Raw genomic sequence first — 18,389 nt, 5'->3', positions numbered from 1 at the left:
GACCAGAGAGTGGGGTCCCCAACTGAGAGTCCCTGCCATGGCCACAAGCTCCCCACCCCCAACTCAAAGCCCCCAGAGCAGACCAACACAGCTGGGGGCAGCCAGGAGGGGCAGAGCCTGCTGCCTTCTGGGGAGAGAACAAAGTGATGTCCCAGCTGTCCTACTTGAAAACAAATGGCGGCAGCTTTCACTGGGGGTGATGTAGCCCTCGGGGGACGGTCAGCACTAGTGGGAATGCTTCCCGTGGTCACCACTGGCAGGGAAAGGCATCCAGAGGGCGGCACTGGGGAACAGCCTAAGAAGGATCCAGTCTAAACACTGCCAGTGCTGAGAAACTCTTCAGTAAGGATAAAAGTCTCTGGAGACGTTGAAAGCATCAGATACTAACATTCTGCTCGTTCCTTTGCTGTAACAACATCAGCTGTCAGGGCTCAGTCACCTCCCTGACCTTGTTCCTGGAGCATGAGGGGGCTGGCCGCTGGGAGCCCTGCCGAGCTCCACGTCAGGGGTGGGGGTGGGGTGCGTCCAGCAGTGCAGCACAGTGCCACCCTGGACATAGCCCCGCTCCCCATCTCTGGGAAAATGAAGCTGGGGGAGGCACAGGCAGGTTGCTTCACTAGTCCCCAGCTCACCGGGCTCTCCGACCACCTACCTTCACTCTGTCCCTCAAGTTCTGCCCAAACACGAATGCCTGCTGGGCCCCCTGCTCTTTCTTCTCACAGTTCTCCTCCTCGGAAGCATTGCTAGACTCATTTCTCTGGAACTTCTCCTGGTGAAAACAAGCAAACAGGATAGCTGAGAAGCAGGAACACCCCAGCCCCAGACAAGATGAGCTGTCTCATGCCCCTGCATCTGCTCAGCATGAATCCTGTGGTGCAGGCCCTTGGGTGGGGGGGTGCTGGGGAGACCACCTAGGATGGGGCAAGCTCTGGGCAGTGCCCTTGTCACTGGGGATGCTGGTGAAGGATGGTGGGGAGTAGGATGGGTGGGCTGGGGTCACTTCTGGGTCTTCCTCAAGCTCACTGCCCTGGAGACCCTGGCCATCAGTTTCTGAGAAGCTGTAGGCTGTGGGAACGATTCCTCTTCCAATTCTGCCCACTGTGGTTGGAGGGTGGAGGACTCAGGGACGTATGAAGACTGAATTGCACATGTTCATTTTCCCCATTTGAGCCTCAACATCCAGTGGGGGTAGGGGGCGTGGGCGGAGAGGTGGAGAAGCCCAGGCAGCATTGTATCTGCTCAAATGGATGGAGTGGAAATAAACACACGGGTGCAAGAGGTCTCTGCACATGGACCCTCGGGTTATGTGTGACTGCAGCTCGGGTTTCAGGTCTGACTTGCCAACCACAAATGCAGGCTCTTCGTTAAATGTCCCGTATTTTCCAGATGCTGTGCAATGCTACCGGGAAATACATCTGGCCTATAGAACCCCGGAACTCGTCTTGTTTTCTAAAAAACGGTTTCTGAGCCAACTCCCAGGCACACTTCTGCCACCAGAAGCAGAGCGTGTGTACGAATCCCTAGGAGCTGCTTGGCTGTGCGAGAGGGTGAGGCGACAGCTCTCTGTGGAGAGCTGCAGGCCCCCTTAGTGGCACAGCCCTGCTCGTGGCCCATTTCTCTCAGAACCAAGCATGGGGTCCTGGCAGCCTGGCAACTCGGCCAGTCAGCTAGGGTTACCCAAGGATCCCTCCGGGCAAATCAGGCAGCCTGAGTACAGGCCAGCTCGGACACGGCCCGAAGTGGCTTAGAGCCCACGTGCTCAGCTATACCCCGAGAGGCCTCACATGTGGCACACTCCCTGCCCCGTCAAGGACAGACCTCAAGTGCTGGCGTCTCATCAGATGGACTTCTCTGGGCTGGGTTGTCAGGTAAGGCTGATGTTGCTGCCCCCGTGCAGTCTGCTGGGATGCTGACCCCGTTGGTGCCGCTGCTTGGGACTGTGGGAAAAAAAGACGGAGGGCGTCTCAGAGGTTGGACCACCTCTACTGCCCCTGCCCACCACTGGGGCCCAACAGTGGAGGGTCTTTTTTTTTAAAGGAGAGGATCTGTGACTTCTTGGGGGTCCAGTGGTTAGGACCCTGTGCTTCTATTGTAGGGGGCCCAGGTTTGATACCCAGTTGGGGAACTCAGATCCCTGCACTCAGATGCTACAGAGTGCAGCAAGAAAATTGAAAAGATAACATGCTTAAAGAAAAATGATATGGTATCAATACTGAAAATGACAAATTCTTAGATTAGAAAAACCCAAATACCAAACGAAAACCTCACAAAACTGAGAATCTATTATTGTAATTCTATGAAGAACCCTGTGAATTTTCAGTTTATTTAGACATACTACTACTAAGGAGGAAAAAAGAGAATGTATTTGGGGAATAATTATAAATTTTATAAAACTAGTTTTACTAATGAAGTCTTTTTTCTATGCACTCCTCTCCCTGGGGGCTCAGACAGTAAAGAATCTACCTGCAATGCAGGACACGTGGGTTTGATCCCTGGGTCGGGAAGACCCCCTGGAAGAGGGCATGGCAACCCACTCTAGTATTCTTGGCTAGAGAATCTCATGGACAAAGGCGCCTGGCAGGCTACAGTCCATGGGGTCCTAAGAGTCAGACAACCGAGTGACTAACATTTCACTTTTCCCTTTTAAGTAGCTGCAACTATGTGACTTGAACAACTTCAAATTGGGCTTTGTTCAGCGTTAGACCAAACAGTTTTCCATGTAATTAAAACGCTTCATAAATACCAACTGCTTCTCCCAGGTGGGTTGTGGCATTGCTCCCGGTGAGGAGTTCTTAAATTGCAGGGAAAGATTACGAAGAAGAAAAGCCTATCATGATTAAAAAATTACAGATGAACTGCAAACCACACCTGGTATGTGGATGTAATGGAAACACGGTTTAGGAGTCACATCTCGAGGTGGGGAGTGAGGTGAGACGACCTCTAATCGGTCACTCCTCCAGTCCTGAGCTGCACGCCCAGGGTGGGACCCGGCTCTTGGGAGCCTCAGCGCTGCAGCAAGGGACAGTGATCACATCCTCCTGTGTGAGTCTGGCCCCGGGGCTGTGACTTACCTGTCTGTGAGAGCGCCTTTGGCTGCGGGGCCTGCAATACCGCCGGGCGAAGCACACTGCGTTGCTGCTCCTTGGGCTTTTGGCTTGGCAGACCTGGTGACACAGGCTGGCTTGCCCTGGTCCCTCCGACCCCATGGGCAGAAGTGCCCCCCGCCCCCACGCGACGTCCCTCCTAGGCTGGGCTTTACAGGAAGTACAGTAAAGAAAGAAAATTCAAGCTATTTTCTTTACAGTTAGACACACACATTCCAGCTATTGTTCTTTTTATACGCGGTTCAATAAAACACTCCGTGAAACAGATCTTGCCTGTAGATTAATCCAGGGAGTATGGTTAACACTACAGGGGAACCAAAGGACAGCTGGTCTTGCGGGTCACGAGCAGACGGTGAGGGGAAAGCAGTGAAGCCATGGTTGACCTCTCAGAGTTTAGGACTCCACAAGAGGTCACGTAAAGGTACTCCTTACATGTGCTTCTCAAAATGCCATGTTGAGAAGATCCCTCTGCCAAACACGGGGCAAGGACCAGGAGAACGTCCCCGGCCCTGCACGGGCTACCCACATGAGTGAGCCTGGGCCCTGCTCACTCATGGCCACTCTGCTACTCTGGATTAATGCTGTGGCCAGAATGCTCTGGGGAGATAGTCCAATGACTGAGGACTGCCGTGCACAGAGCCTGAACGCCCCACCCCGAGCCGAGCCTAATCCTTCCCTGCCTCCTCCTCCTCCGGGCAGTGGGCTCATTGGACGGAGCACCTCCTGATCTGAGGGCATTCTCGGTGCTCAAGTGTCAGGAGAGGGAGCCCAGCGTGCACCGGCACTTGGGAGGCTGCTGCCCCGTGTGCCTCCTCGACAGCAGACACCCACCTGCGCTGGGGGCCTGGCCGTGGATCAGCGTCGGCGGCTTCAACCGGAACCCACTGCTCTTTTCCTCTACAAGCACAAAACAAAAGATGAAAAGCAGGCCTGCTGGGGCAGAGCAACAAAGCCGGAGGGACCTGGAGCGGCTGAGGCCTGTGGTCTGGGCTTCAGTGGCTGTGGGCCTGGAGAACCAGGGCAAATATTTCCAAGTTCAAACAGAGAAGCAGAGGCTGGTCCAGTCCCGTCTGTGGGCAGCCCAGGGAGGAGGCCAGAGGGCTGCAGGCAGTGGTGGCTCTAGGAGAACTGCCGGCAGCAGAGACTGCAGGGTGAGTGCAGGACTGGTCAGGCCTCCGCCCATCTACCCAGCTGCCTGCAGGGGCTGAGGGCCCCAAGGACAATCAGGGAGCCCCAGAAGACTGGCCCTCCCTGGGACCCAGCTCCCTGTCCTGGAGGACACAACTGCTATCAGGAAAAGTCCTGCCATTACAGCAGATGTCCGGGAAATGAGACACGTTTTCTGTGGTGAAAGATCAAAGGAGGCCGATGGCAGGCTTGCTCTCTCCAGATGTGGCAGGAAGGCCCAGGAGGAGGAGGGGGCCTTCTGAGGATGGGGTCTGGGACTGACAGCCAAGGTTCAGACAGAGCCCGGTTCGGCTCAGCCACCGGGGCACCTAGACCCCTTCATTCTGCATCCTCGTGACTGGCCCATCTTAGGGAGTGGGGGAGACAGGCTAACGCTACTCCTGACCAGAAGTCTGTCCCCAGAAAAGTCAAAGGATGGCCTCACTTTTGTGCTGAAGTCCAACCTGTGGGAAAAACCCTTTTTGGGTGGCTGGGAACAAGCTCAATACACAGAAATCACATGTGTGTTATTAGACACGAGCAGTGAATAATCCAAACGTGAAGCTGAGAAAACAACTCCATTTATAACAGCTGGGAATAAACGTAACCAGTAAGAACTATAAAACACTGCTGGAAGAAAACAAAGACTTAAAGAAATGGAAAGATGTCCCCAAAGGCCACACAGTTGTGCGATTCCATTCACAAGAAATGTCCAGGGCAGGCAGATCCATGGAGACAAAAGTGGATTTGTGGTGGCCAGGGGCTGGGGAGACCAAGTGGGGAGTGACTGCCCAAGGGCATAGCGTCTCTTTTTGGAGTGACAGTCATCCTAAAATTAATTATGGTGGTGGGTATACAACCCTTCAGCTGCACTAGACACCCTTCAGTTGTACACAGAAACACCACCACAATTACAACTCGTCAGGCCACACAATAATTAGGTACGAAAGTCAAATCGGAACTCCCCATCAGGCAGGAGGGCCCTGTGCTCTCCTCAGGCAAACACAGGTTCACAAGAGTGATGCCCCCTGCTGGTCAGCATGAGGGAGCCCATGCTGCTGGAGCTGGGGTCCCTCCTGAGAGAGGCCTCAACAGCCAGACAGCCCAGGATGCGGGGAAAACACGCTGCCAGGTGGGCCTCTTGGGCAGGCAGATGCTGAATTACATTGCCAGAGCTCAGGGTTACTAAGACGACGACTGGCAATTTAGAAACACTGAAAAAGACTGAGGTAAAATTCACAACTGAGGTAATTTTAGAAGGTCCTCGGAACTGGCTTTGCAATGCTCATACTGCGACTACTATTCACCACTCTGCTCTGACAGGCTAACCCTTGGGGTTGACCCTGAGCAGGGGCAACAAGCCTGGAGAGTCACAGACACTGACCACCGCCACCCAGCCTGGAGCTGGCCTGCCCATGGATACACAGGACGTCCACCCTGAATGCTGAGGTGAACTGACGCACCACATGCCTCACGTGACTGGGAACACAGGACAGAAAGATGGCGGGGCCCAGAGCAGCAGGGGGACACTTAAGGGGCAGGGCCCCTATCTGCACTAGAATAAACATGCTCTCTGCTTGTGGCCTCCGGAAGCTCCCTCTGCAGCAAGGTCGGTGTGTCATGGAGAGGTGGTCAGAGCCCTAGCATGCATGCCCGGGTCATAGGAGTGCACGGGCCGTTGCACCCATGTTCTCTCAAGGGCACACGCACGGCCCCCACAACAGGAGCTTGCTGTGGGAGAGAAGCACTTCTAATGGGGCAGCCTCTGCCCTCCCCTGAAATCACACCCAAGCAAACAGGCTTCCCTGCCGTGCCTCCGAGAGACCCCAAGTGATGTCTGAGAGGGCAACACTGGCTCCAAAGGGAATTCCAGGAACTCTTGGATTAAACCAGGAAGACAGATCAGAATTTAGCCTGGTGCGGACCAGAAGCTAGAGAGAATCTGAGAGGAGGCTCCCTGGTAGGGGCTCAAGCAACAACACACTGAGGAGAAAGGGAGCAGGTTTCTGTCAGGAAAGAGGAAGAAATATGAAGAAGGGTTTCATATCATGAACCCTGTTGGCACTGGACGGGAAGTATCCACATGTACTGGGGTGACCTATACATGCAGACAGAGCAGCAGAGACACAAAACACAAGCAGACGTGAGTGCCCGTGTGTGAAGAGGTCCATGTGTATGTACACACGTATATGTATGTATGTGCTCTCAGCCATGCGTGTTCCCAGCTGTGGGTACAGAGAGGGCCTGGGAGCAGCAACAGCACAGTGGGCTGAGCACTCAGATCTTGGTTCCAAGAGACCACTTCCACCAAGCAGAGCCAGGACCCCACTGAGGACAGGGAGAGAAGATGATGAGCCTAGAACCCCCTCTGACAAGAAGAAAAGGGCATGCTCAAGAGGATGGGGCCAAGGCCGGGGAGCACAGAAACCTGCTGGACAGGGCTCCACCAGCCAGATCGGGGACCATTAGAATGAACTGAGGCTGGAAGCAAGAGCTGAATGTGAAGATAAATACTAGTGACAACGGATTATAGACCACTGACAGAACCAGGCGAGGCCGAGGGACTGTTTGAGATGCATGACGCAGGAGCCAGAACAGGATGCCTTTGCTCATCGCTAGGGCGCCTGGGGCAAGATCGAATGGGGTCTCTAGGCAGTGGGATGGAGAAGTATCTTATTATTCTTAAGGGTTACATTTTTTTCTTTCTTTCAAAATAAAAGCTAAAAAAAATAAAAAGGCAGGCGGGCAAGGAGCTGAGCAGTTCACTCTGCGGAGTGGACAGGTCAGCCTGTCCCCACAGCACACTGCAGAGGGGACCAGGGACCAGGCTGACCTTTTATGACCCAGCCCCCAAAGTCCCGAACGGGACTCACGAGGCCGGTGCCCAGGCCTGCCCTAAAGAACCCTGAGAACCAAGCTCCTCAGGACTTCCCAGTGGTCCAGTGGTTAAGAGTCCACTTTCCAATGCACGGCATTTGGGTTCAAGCCCTGGTCGGGGAACTAAGATCCCGCATGCCACAGTGTGGCCAAATAAAAAACAAAAAGTCACCTAGCTCCCTTTCAGGACCCGTGAAGGGGTCAGCTCAGAACAGTTTGCCTCTAGAGTCAGAACAAATTCAACCGCTTGAAAGAGTGCCATCAAATCAACCCTCAAAGTTACAGCTCGCCTCTCCCCCCACGGCGCCCTTGTGCCAGAGGCTGACTGAGTTTGCTTTGCTTTTGAAGTCAGCAGTGAATTTATACAAAGCGGGTTGGGTTACAGAATTCGGATGGTTATGTTCGCTCATTAAATCTTTTATGAGGAATTCCAGCCACGCGGCAGAAACTTTCAGGAAATCTTGGAGCTGGTTCTCTAGTGAAGGACCGAAAAAGGAAAAGGCTCCACATTCTTCAGAAAGGATCAAGCTATTCGCTGTAAAGTTTTAAAGCTGTGATTAAATATATTTATCTAAACAGATCTAAGTAATATTAGTCAGTGTGAAAATTTAATACACAGAGAAGGGGTCTGGAAAATTACATAAACTTCAGAGTAGTGACCATGGGGATGGCAGTGTGGAGGGAAATGAACAGGAGGACTCTTTCACTCTATGTATTTCCGAGTTTTTAATGACACAGAGGTACAGTATTTGTGTAAAAATCTGAAAAACGAGTACTGTATTTCACTATGGTTTTTTTTGTGTGTGTTTGCTTTTGTCTTTTTTTTTTTAAGGGACTTGAAGCTCCCTGTAACTAGGCCCTGCTTGCAGAAACCAAAATTAAGGGCCACAGAAGTCAGCCTCACACTGGATTCTAAATCTGCCCACTGAAAGTTGGAAAACATGAACCGAAAAAGAGTGCTGATTTCCAACTGCTTACCCTCGTTTAAGACAGTGTTTTACAAGAGCAAGTGCTTTTCATCCCAGGACACCCCCAGTGACCAGCTGGTGAAGGGCAAAGGCACGCGAAGGCTCACCTGGTTCTGAGTCAGAATTGCCTGCAGATGGCTCGCAGAAGGTGGATGGCATAAAAACATTGTTTTTGGATACTGTCGACAAGGAGGTGCAGGCAGGGGAGGAACAAGAGGAAAACAGTGTGAGTAGGCAGGACAGACATGCCTGGGAGCATTTCTCCCACCTGAGGGGTCATCTCCAGGCCCCACTGTGGTGCTGTGGGGGGTGGGGGTGGGGGTGGGGGTGGGGGGTCAGCATCACGAACCTGGCCTTCAGCCACTCTAGCAAAAGTGAAACCCCGGGACTCTTCCTACAGCCCTGAAACATGGGTGTCCAGCGGAACAGCCTGAATCTGCCTGACACCTAGCTGTCGACTCTGGGCTGCTGTGGCCTCCTGCCTTGCCCGTGCGTCCCCAAGAGCACGGCCAGGAGGGACGCAGACGCTCCCCTGGGCCGAGCCCCAGGCCCTGCTCCTTGTCACCAGTCAGTGCTCGGTTGGCTGCAGCCTTCCCCTACTTGCCCTTTTAGAATCTTACAAAAGCAACTGGTTCCCTGGTTGCAGGCCAGGCAACAACACAGTGGGGCTGAAGACCAAACTGTGCAGACTGCAGGCAGCTAAGTGGAATCAGAGTGCAGCACAAAGCCAAGGCCTCTGAACGCAGACCACTTGTCTTTACACACTTGATGGCTAAGCTGAACCCTGGGGGGGAATGCGCCAGAGGACAGGACTAACGTCTAACGTCCACTGGTCGTTGGTTTCTCCAGCCTACAGCCAGAGCACAGACTACCACCTCTCTTCTCCGCTGTACTTTCTTGACGGAAAAAGTGAGGCTTAGCAGTGGGCAGTGAGCGGGAAGGAATGTGATCTATGGCCAGGAAGTGGACGCTGCCCCTCCTGTATTAAGGCCTATGCAACAAGTGTGCAGAAAGCCTTAAAAAAAGGATGGACCCCCAGCCTAGACCGTAAGCTGTCCAAAGGACTCCTCACCACAGCACCTGTTTGGAGTGGGGAGTGGGGAGAGTTGTCTCCTGCAGTTATGAAAAAGGGTTCAGCTGTGCCCAAGGCAAGTGTTCAGGGAACAGGCATGAATTCAGGTATGTCACGGGGTGATGGTAAGAGAACGCTCACGTACTCTTTAAGCTTCCAAGAGTCTTTTCTCTCCTAAAGTGACCTCCTTAGGGCTCATACCTATAACTGTTTTAAGTGAATTCCCAAGACTGAGCTTCAGCAGGGAGCTGGAGGGCATGTGAACGCCAGTGCTGCAGAGCACCGGGCAATGCTCGGCTTGGGTGGGGAGTGGGGGCCCTGCTGCAGCTCTGACCCTGCAAGGAGCAGCGGCAACCCCAGGCTTGCACAGCCACCCACTCGGTAGCCCCAGTGCCTCCCTCGGTCCACTAGATGGTCTCCTGGCCTCCGTGTATGCACAGACCTGGTTCTGGCCCGGAGGCTCCAAGCCCTTGGGCCCAGACTGGCCAAGCTGTCTGGGCTCCCCCGAGCTCCCCTCCTTGGGGAGTTCATGCCATCCTACCACCAACGTGTCTGCCAGGGCTGCTGGACTCCCTATGTACTGTCTGTGTGTCTGGGCTTCTCAATTGGCCCCCCTGGGCACTAGGCTCACTGCTGAAGGGCAAGGGGGACCCTCCACTTCCCACACCTTCAGTCCACACATAGCCAGCGGCCCTTACAAAGTGGCCATGCACTTAATGGTCAGAGCCCCAAACATGGCCCTGACATCCCACCCTTCTGTAAGTGTCACTGATTCAGACAAGGGTGTCTGCGCTGTGCTCAGCCAAGCTCCAACCTTACTCCCGCCCCCCAAAAAAACTGAGCCTCAGGCTGACCATAACTGGAGACACACAAGGGGTGGGAGGCACAGCAGGGGGCAGCAGGCTTGCAAACACGGCCGCTTCACCACCCAGTCAAGGGCTGCCACTGTTACCTGACTGTGATGGCGGGAACTGCGTTAAAGAGGAGGTTCTTTCTCGCTTGACGGGAGGGCAGTAATTTCCATCTTCTCGGTCAGAATCTACAGAAAATGAGGAGGAGGAGAAGAAAAATCAGGCTGCTTCCACTTTTACGACCGAAGCTGGTGAAACATTTGAGAAACATCCTCACCTTCTCCACCTTCGGGGCTGGAGCCGCCGGCTGACCTCTGAAATGAGAACACACGTCAGGGCAATCAGAGAGGGCCACACGGCCTGGTGGCTCTTGACTTCTGCCACCAATGGATCCCGAAATGCGGCACCAAGGGTGTGGGGCTTGGGTTCAGTTGCCCGGGTCACAGAGTTTTGACCTAATGCCTGAAAATCTCCCGTGAACCTTCTGCCCCCGCCTCACCAGGCCTCGCGCCAAGGACTCCTAACAGCTGGGAATGTTCCCGGCACAGATCAGTTTCCAAGTTTCTCCAATGGGTACTGCTCACTGGCATGTCCCCCGCACCCCCCCCACCCCCAATCAAAGAGAAAAACTGGCTCTGGCCAAAGTCCATTCTGCCGAGGTGACCTATACACCCTGAAGGGCAGCAGGGCTGTGGACACTGGGTCAGGGGGCCCCCATTCCTGGCACCTCTCCTGGTGTGGAACCCAATTTCCAGGGAGGCTGCCGTTTCCAGAGTAGCTGAGTGCTTCGCTGCCATGAGGCCAAGTGTGCAGCACCTCAGACTACAGACCGGCTGAACAATCACGAGCTGAGAGAGAAAGGTGGATGAAGAACTTCCTCCCCAACCACCTCTGGTTTTAGAATGCGAATGACTAGCAATTAAGAAGCTTAAAGTGAACCCCTGACCCATCTGGGGTGATACATCCTCTCTCAGGGACTTGTGATTCTTCAGAGCTAAGCAGCCTAAAGTGAACTCTGAGAGGTCAACATCCCCACCCCCAGCACCAGAGTTGAAGGGGAAGCAGGGGAGCCAATTTTCTTAGTTTCAGAAAAGCCCCTCAGGGGTTAAGTTTGGCCAAACGAGGACCACCTGCCTTGAGCCTGTGAGGGATTAAATGAGATGATGCATGTGAAAGTGCTCTGCAAGCTGCAGGGCTTAGGTAAAAGCTGTAAAATAAGGAAGCTGCAGAGGAGGAGGCTGGGACCCCCGAGAACTGGGGCGGAGCTTTCCAGTAAAGGGCCAGCTCCACAGGCCCCATTCAGGCCACACGTTGTATATTCTTTGTTTTTACAATCCTTTAAAAACCAGAACACCATCCTAGCTTGCAGGCTGGACAAAAAGAGGCAGTAGGCAGAGTCTGCAGACAAGTCCTAAAGGACAGTAAGAAAAGGACCCTAAACTGCACCCCCGCCCCCATCAGAGACCATCTATCAACATGCTCGGGAAACGCGAAACCCTCTTAACACGACGGGCTCAGTGGTCCTCGGGGCGACTGTGAGCATACCATGGGGCTCAAAACGAAATAAAATACCCCCTGAGGATTCAGCAGGCAGGCACTAGCTGAGCACAAGACAGTGGTCAGGGCTCAGAGCGTGAAGGGCTCAACTCCCTCTCAAAGGCTTGAGAGCTAGTCGGCCGTGTCTTGAATGTGGAACCTGGGGCAAACGGCTTCACTGGCCCAGGTTTCCAACTCCAAGCTTGGAAGACAGTGCGGCCAGTGCTTCCATGCAGGGATGAAGGTGCAGGGGTCGATGGGTGGCCTCACACCTGGACCGCCCACACCCTCCCGGCAAGCTCACCTCCTGGAGTGTCACACCCAGGGCAGCAGGGCTTCAGAGCTCAGGGGATGTGTGGACAGGAGGGACCAGGGTGGAGAACCCTCTCACCGCGGGGAGCCGATGAGAGAGGCACCACTGCAGCGCTGTCATTCAACGGGCCTGGGCTGGCAGCTGACAGCCAAGAGCCGTGCCCGCGTCACCAGGACATCAGGTGTTGCTCTCGGATGCCCCCTGCCCTGGGTGACACTGTGAAGGCACAGGCTCTAGGGTCTCCTCCCGCTGTTCCTCTATAGCAGGCCTTGCCAGCCCCAGACTATCCCTGCTACCCTGCACCCGAGTCCTGGCCTCAACTTCTTTCCCCTTTTTCATTCAATAAGCATTTCAACTCTACCAAACCTGCCCATGGCAGGCAGCCTCCGAGGTCCGTGGCACCTGTGGCTTCTTGAAGGACTCCTGGGACCTGGAAACAGCCAGCCCCTGTAGGCACTGCTCTCTCACCAACACCCTCCCTTCCCTCGCCACCCAGGTGAGAATCTCTCAGGCTGTGGCCTCACCCCTCCCTGCTCTCGCTCCGGGTCCCCCGCTAGCCTCTAAGTTCCGGAAGAGTCTGGCCCCAGCGCTCAGTGGGGCTCACTCACCACGTGTTTAGGGGAAGCACCTGGATCCCAGGAGCTCGCTGGCCACAGAGAAGCAGCCAAGTCACTACCCCCCCGACTGTATGCAGAGTGGGGGCCCTGACAGCTGCAAGGCCAGGACTGTCCTCCTGGTCCTCCGCCACCTCCATCTCAAGGGGCCCTTGTCTGACTGGCTAATTTCCATGGGTGTGAACGCCCCAGGGCTCCTTCTGCTAGAAATTTCTTTTTTTGTGTGTGTTTCATAATCTGTTCTTTATTTTTTTTTATTTTATTTTATTTTTAATCTTTACAATATTCTGCTAGGAATTTCTAACTTCATTCCATTTTGGTTGGAGAAGACTGTGATTTCTGGACTCCCCTTGTTCTGTCAGTTTTTCTTTGAATACTTCGGGGCTCTTTTAACAACACTTAACTTGCTTATCCTTGCCAGTGACACCCCAAGCCTCTCAGGGATCCGGGTCTCCCTGAGAATTTGACGGGAGCCAGGAGCCTCTCCCCTGAAGTGTACCCAGGCCTCTGAGCTGCAGCCCTGCCTCTCAGGGCCTAGGACTGCTGGCTCCAAGTGGTCTCCTGCTACACTAGGCCCCTTCGTCCATCACACTCCAGCCCTGCTGTCTCCCTCCCGTTTTCTGGCATGGTGACACCGTTTCCGCCTCAGTGTTCCTCCTCCGCGTGCGTGCTGCTCCCACGGCTGTCCTGACCACCTCCAGGGTGAACCAAGCGCACGTGCCATCCCATGACCCAGCGAGAGGAAGCAGCTCCTCCGCCCCCACCCTCCAGCTTCTCCGGGCCTCAACTCTGTTTTGGGCTTCACAGTGAGAAGTGATCTGCTGTGCCCATCTGTTGTGTGCCTCCTGCTACCACGAGGCCCTACCCTGTCTGTTTGGCTTACAACTCACACACCCAACACCTAGGATACTTGCTCAGCAAGCATCTACTACACAGATGGAGCCCCGGCCTCCAGCACAGCCCCCTTGGTGACCTGGAGAAGAAAGGGCACCTGGCGAGACAAGACACTCCCAGACCTCTGCCCTCAGGAGACCCTCAAGTCCACGCTCCGAGTCTCAGAACCATCCCACAGGCGTGTGGCCAGCCTGCTGGTCCTGGACAGGCTGGGAGGCGGAGGCCTGTGAAGGACAACACAGGAGATTCCTCCACTGGGAGAGCCTTTCAGAAGCTGCTGGAACTTCCTGTGGGCTCTGAAACAGCTGACTCAGAAGCAGTCACGCCAGTAATTCTCAACAGGAGCCAGCATGAGGACGCAGGCAGCCAGAAGTCAAGTCACTTCAGCTTGCCTTGGGAGATGCTCTTCATGCTGGAAAGCCCCCTCTGCTGCTTGTGTGAGCTGCAGTCTGGCCTCTCCCCACCCCGTGGCCCCCGTCAGAGAAGGCCTGAGCTTGCCTTTAGGCCTGGTGCCTCGTGCTATCTTCCACTCTCTGGGGCTGGGCACAGCAACCTGTAGCCCAAAGCTTGGGAGCTGCTGCTCTGGGGATGACCGTGAGGAGGTCTTGAGAGCAGGCTCTCAGGATCTGTGATTTGGGGGAGCAGTCAGGATGGAAGTGGGGTGTGGAAGCTCCACGTCCTTCTCTGCTTCTTTCCACAGCAGAAGCCGTCTCTTGCTGATGTGGGCTCCGGGCTGACACCTTGGGGATGCTCAGATCAGGGCACCCTGACCGTGCACTTCGCAGTGGCAGTGGGTCCCACATGAGAGGGTGGCCCACCCTCTCGGAACACACCGGAACCCTGGGGAGAAGCAGCTTGTCCCGTGAAGGGCATACGTCCCTGTCACCAAGCACAAGACTGGAGGGAACACCTGACCCAGGATAGGGCCACAGGACTGAGAAGCTCCTGTCCTCTGTGTAAAGGCTGAATCGATGACAATTACTAGTATTCAGTTTACTGAGGCTTGCACTCCCCACCCCAGACAGGGCTTTTGTGAGGCTGCCTGGTGTGGGTGGCCTTGAGGGGACAAAGGCGCCAGGCCAGTCCAGGAGGCGGGGAAGGAGCAGGAGGCTGTATCAAAGAAGCTGAGACACAGACAAACGGGTAGTGAGCAGGAGTGAGCGGGGCTATCTTCTTGGCCTCCCGGAAAAGATGAGAAATCAAGACCATGTCAGGGACATTCCTTCCAGAAAATACCAGTTGATGTGGGGACTCAGTGATCCCCACCTGGACGGACCCCCATCTGGACAGTCCAGCTAGAAAGTCTGCTGCTGTGACTGCAGGAAAATGGACACCTGGATGAAGATCCACTTGAGGGAGGCGGCTGCCAAGGCAGCCTCACCTTCATGTGGACCACAGGCCCACTCACCACTGTTTATCCTTTGACTCAGGGAACCAGCTCAGAGATTTTTACCCAAAAGGCAGACACTGAAAAAAAAGAGAAAATGAGGTAGCCTCCAAAGATGCGACTGCTGGGCAGGGGTGGACGAGTGGCGAAGCCCGTGCATTTGTCAGAGGACGGGCAGGGGAGCAGTCTGGCCAGGGGACTTGGTCCAGACTCTCTCAGTTTCCCAGTGGGGCTCGTAACATGTTTCAGGCTCGGTAGTGCCTTGGCTTGGGACTTCAGTTGGCAGACTTCAGCCAGGCTCAGGGTGAGCACTGGGAACACTTTCTCCAGGGCAAATGGAGAACTTAATCTGGATGTGGTTTGGTGTCCCTCAAGCTGCCTTGTGAGAACCAGGAGGTCTGATATAAGGAGACTGTTTCCTGGTCCTGGGGCTTCAATGGCCAGAGCTCTGATGAGACTGAAAGATGATAAGGGCCCTTTATAGGCAATAATTCAGTGTGCGATATATCGCAGTTTTACAATCCCCCAAAGGATCATGGAATGAAGAACAGGCTGAACGTGAGGGATGAGCCCTGTCAGGTTACATGTGGGTGTTTCCTGAACTCCAGAGTGAGACCGAGTGAGCGCCAAATCTGCTCTGAAGCAAGAGCAACTAGTCCGAGTTCGCCACAGAAACATCTCAGCCCAGGAAGTAGCTGGGATTGGGGTCTATCTACACCCTAATTGGCCTAAAAAACAAACTCTCCTGTGTCTTAGTGCCCCAAAGGCAGAAAAAGCCCCGGATGGCTTCCGATGGGACCGGGTGCCCAGGCGCCTGTACTAAAACCACCCAGGGTGCGCACGGGTGCGCGTCACAGGCATGGCCCTTCCATGAAGCTGGCACGTTCAGCAACAAGCCCCCTCCACCCCAGGCCCTCTGCCACAGCAACATAACCATCTTCACGTTTCCTGCTATCGCCCTCGACCTTGCGTCTTTCAGTCTGGGCACTGCTTGCATTTCTCAGAATTAGAGCTCCTGACCTACAGTCCACAAGAATTGAGAAGCTGAGTTCTGTTGGCTGGGCCTCAGAAATCGGCGTCTGGACTGGCCACAGGGAGAAGGCGAGGCCCTGTCTCACAGGCATGAGCAGGAAGGGGTCTGAAAGCGCCCGGCTTCTGGAAGGGCCACTGCCGTGACACCACCTCCACCGTCTGCCACCCTCCACGGAAAACCCTCGACCTCTGCAGCTTGAGGTTCTCTGCAAATTGCGCTCTTCAACCTGGACAGCAGCGGAGGGGTCCCGTTTCCTGGACAGATCCTCACAAATACCACCTGTTCTCAGGGAACTGGGAACACGTGCCTGCTGTCACCCGACTCAGGAGAAGGTTCCAGCAGCTGCTCTTGCCCAACCCAGAAAATGACTGCCTCTGAATTCCTGCTCTTGGCCCTCAAGTGGGGACCTCAGATTGGAATCTTTCCTGGGCTTCCTTCCTTCAAGCCCCCTTCCAGGCCATGAAGGACAGCCCCCAACAGGGACAGACTGGTTCTTCTTTTCCCACCACACACTGATTCCTCCAAATGTTAAGATTTGGCTCCAGCCTCACTTGGCTGAACGTCACTTCTTTCTGCGTATCCCAGGGTCTGGTTGCTCTAGCTGAATTTCAATGGTTTCCTCAAGGACATGGGAGGCTGGCGCTGTGACACAAGGAAGCACTAAAGGTCTGGGAGAGGGCTGGGGCTGTGACGCCCTGGGTGCCGTGTGCTGGGGCGGGACCCTGTTTTCTTGAGTCGCTGCTCCCTGATGTGGGAATGGGGGCTCTGCCACTAGGCACCGAGAGGATGAAGCTTTCGATCCTGAATGGAGGACAATGTTTACCTTTCCCGATTTATCAAACTCCAAACACTCCAGACATCTCTTGTTCTGGAGATTTCACAGTCTTCTCCACCTATAATCTTCCAAAGCCTTCTGAATACAAAGAAAAAGGGCTCAGGGGGCTCCCTCCGATTCAAAGGAAGCAGCTCTTCTTCCTGCTTTGATTGAAGACAAGCAGTTCACAGCCCAACCACAGTCCAGACACAACCGGTCTTGTAAAGCAACAGGCGTTAGACACCTTTTCCTACAGATCAAGGAAGCTGGAGCCTTTCGTGTTTCTAAGATACTGAACTTGAAAGCCCGAATTCAGGGAGACGGAAAAACGGAAGGAGGGAGAAGGGGCTGAATTGGAGGTGGAGAGTTCTACCCTGCTCCTCAATTCTTCTTCTGGCCCCTCGCTTCTTTCACTAACAGGATTAGCTTCAGGCTATGGATGAATGTTTCCCTGACTAGAAAGGTCTCAGTGTAGAAGGGGACGTGCTCCTTGCTGGCTTTTTGGTAGCGGGAATTAAAGGGCACCGAAGACAGCCTTGTCATCTTTCAGTTGTCGCCAGCTGCTGGCGACCCGGGGTCTGGATGCGAGGGCCGAGAGGGAGGGGCCGGTCTGGGTTGGGGGCCCCGGGCTGGGGGATGCCAGGGGGAGGCGGACTTACCCCTGCCAGTTCTCGTGGAAAAGGAAGAAGCTGGGCTTCGGGAGCGCGGGCCAAAGCGCTAGCGGGGGCAGGAAGCTCTAGGGCATGCTCACCAGCTGACTCGGGGTGACCCGTGCCATGGTGGGGGGCCTCAGCCTCCCCCCGAGGCTCCTCTCCCGAATCCGACAAGTCTTTTTGCTCTGCAGAGGACTGGGAGCAAAAAAGACAATTTCCTTCAATGTAAACAAAGCCTGCAATGCGGGGCAGGGGAGGGGGTGGGATTCAAAGCTTGAGCATCTCCTGATGCTCCTGCCTGGGAGGGACGTCGGGCCAAGAGAGCCGGCCCTCCACGCTGTCAGAAGGGTGGTGAACAAGAGCCAAGTGTCAGGCTTGGCACTCCCTAAGGTGCCCAGGAAGTCAGACCCGGGCTCCAAAAACTGGCAGGCGGCCTCTGCGGCATGAAGCTCCTCTGCTGGTGGCAGCCATGAGGACATGGTCTCAGTGACCACACTGCCCCTGGGGTTAGTAAGCCATCCACTCAGACACGTTCGGGAAGGGGGGTGAGCACCAGCACCGTGTCTGGCCACTGGGGATGGGGCTTCAGCAGGAGCTGCAGCCCCAGCAGCACCTCCCATCTGTGCCCGTAAACCCGAGAGGAAGGGAACACATCCCTGCTCAGTGAGTGCAAGTGGGGGGGACCCAGCAAGCTGGCGGAGACACAGAGAGCCGGCTTTATATCAGCAGGCAGGTGGGTGGAGGTCTGGCTGAAGGAGGGAGCCCCTCGGCCTAGGAGTCTCCCGGGCCAAGCCTTATCTAGAAAACAGCCAGAGTAAGGGGAAGCTGGAATCCTTTGAGGTGGTTCTTGGGGTTCAGGAGGGGTTTCTATGGAAGTGGCTTGTTGCAAAGCTGGTGGCCTGGATCCAACAGGTGGGCTCTGGTCCCCAAACTTCCCACCTGGCATTGTCCACCACAGGCTTCTCTCACTTTGTGAACTGAATGGCCACAGGGCCACCCTGTCTCCCTGTAGACACAGCCACATTCCTCCTGCCTGTGAAGTGACTGAACCCTCTTTAGACAAGACTTGGGACTATTTTTAAATGTGTGATCCTGCTGGATGAAAG

General features: G+C 54.8%; 1 protein-coding gene and 1 long non-coding RNA gene across 15 annotated transcripts in view; one reads left to right on the top strand and one right to left on the bottom strand.

The window, feature by feature from the left end:
* Positions 1 to 18,389, bottom strand: part of RANBP3 (RAN binding protein 3) — a 50,663-nt gene that overhangs the window by 9,175 nt on the left and 23,099 nt on the right. For 2 of the 12 annotated variants that reach the window (XM_055546430.1, XM_055546441.1), the window contains exons 3-10: positions 17,290 to 17,478; positions 10,317 to 10,353; positions 10,141 to 10,227; positions 8,224 to 8,295; positions 3,936 to 4,001; positions 3,072 to 3,164; positions 1,819 to 1,937; positions 653 to 769 (exon numbers count right to left, since the gene is read on the bottom strand). In XM_055546430.1, the coding sequence (XP_055402405.1) occupies positions 653 to 769; positions 1,819 to 1,937; positions 3,072 to 3,164; positions 3,936 to 4,001; positions 8,224 to 8,295; positions 10,141 to 10,227; positions 10,317 to 10,353; positions 17,290 to 17,478 (780 nt within the window). Of the gene's footprint in view, positions 1 to 652; positions 770 to 1,818; positions 1,938 to 3,071; positions 3,165 to 3,935; positions 4,002 to 8,223; positions 8,296 to 10,140; positions 10,228 to 10,316; positions 10,354 to 10,766; positions 10,961 to 10,985; positions 11,298 to 14,804; positions 14,864 to 16,639; positions 16,795 to 17,289; positions 17,479 to 18,389 lie in introns of those variants that run through there. The other 10 variants (XM_055546446.1, XM_055546448.1, XM_055546455.1 and 7 more) reach the window with 7 other exon arrangements.
* LOC129627012 (uncharacterized) lies at positions 11,291 to 14,205 on the top strand. 3 transcript variants are annotated; one of them, XR_008702386.1, is made up of 3 exons: positions 11,291 to 11,574; positions 12,236 to 12,384; positions 14,097 to 14,205. It is a non-coding gene; the product is annotated as an uncharacterized LOC129627012 (long non-coding RNA). The 3 variants fall into 3 exon arrangements; XR_008702382.1 differs by lacking the exon at positions 11,291 to 11,574 and adding an exon at positions 11,931 to 12,069 and having other exon boundaries at positions 14,100 to 14,198; XR_008702384.1 differs by lacking the exons at positions 11,291 to 11,574; positions 14,097 to 14,205 and adding exons at positions 11,931 to 12,069; positions 13,100 to 13,199.

The sequence above is a fragment of the Bubalus kerabau genome, chromosome 1 (genome assembly GCF_029407905.1).
Source record: "Bubalus kerabau isolate K-KA32 ecotype Philippines breed swamp buffalo chromosome 1, PCC_UOA_SB_1v2, whole genome shotgun sequence".
Taxonomy (NCBI): domain Eukaryota; kingdom Metazoa; phylum Chordata; class Mammalia; order Artiodactyla; family Bovidae; genus Bubalus; species Bubalus kerabau.
This window is presented reverse-complemented; position numbering and strand designations above follow the sequence as displayed.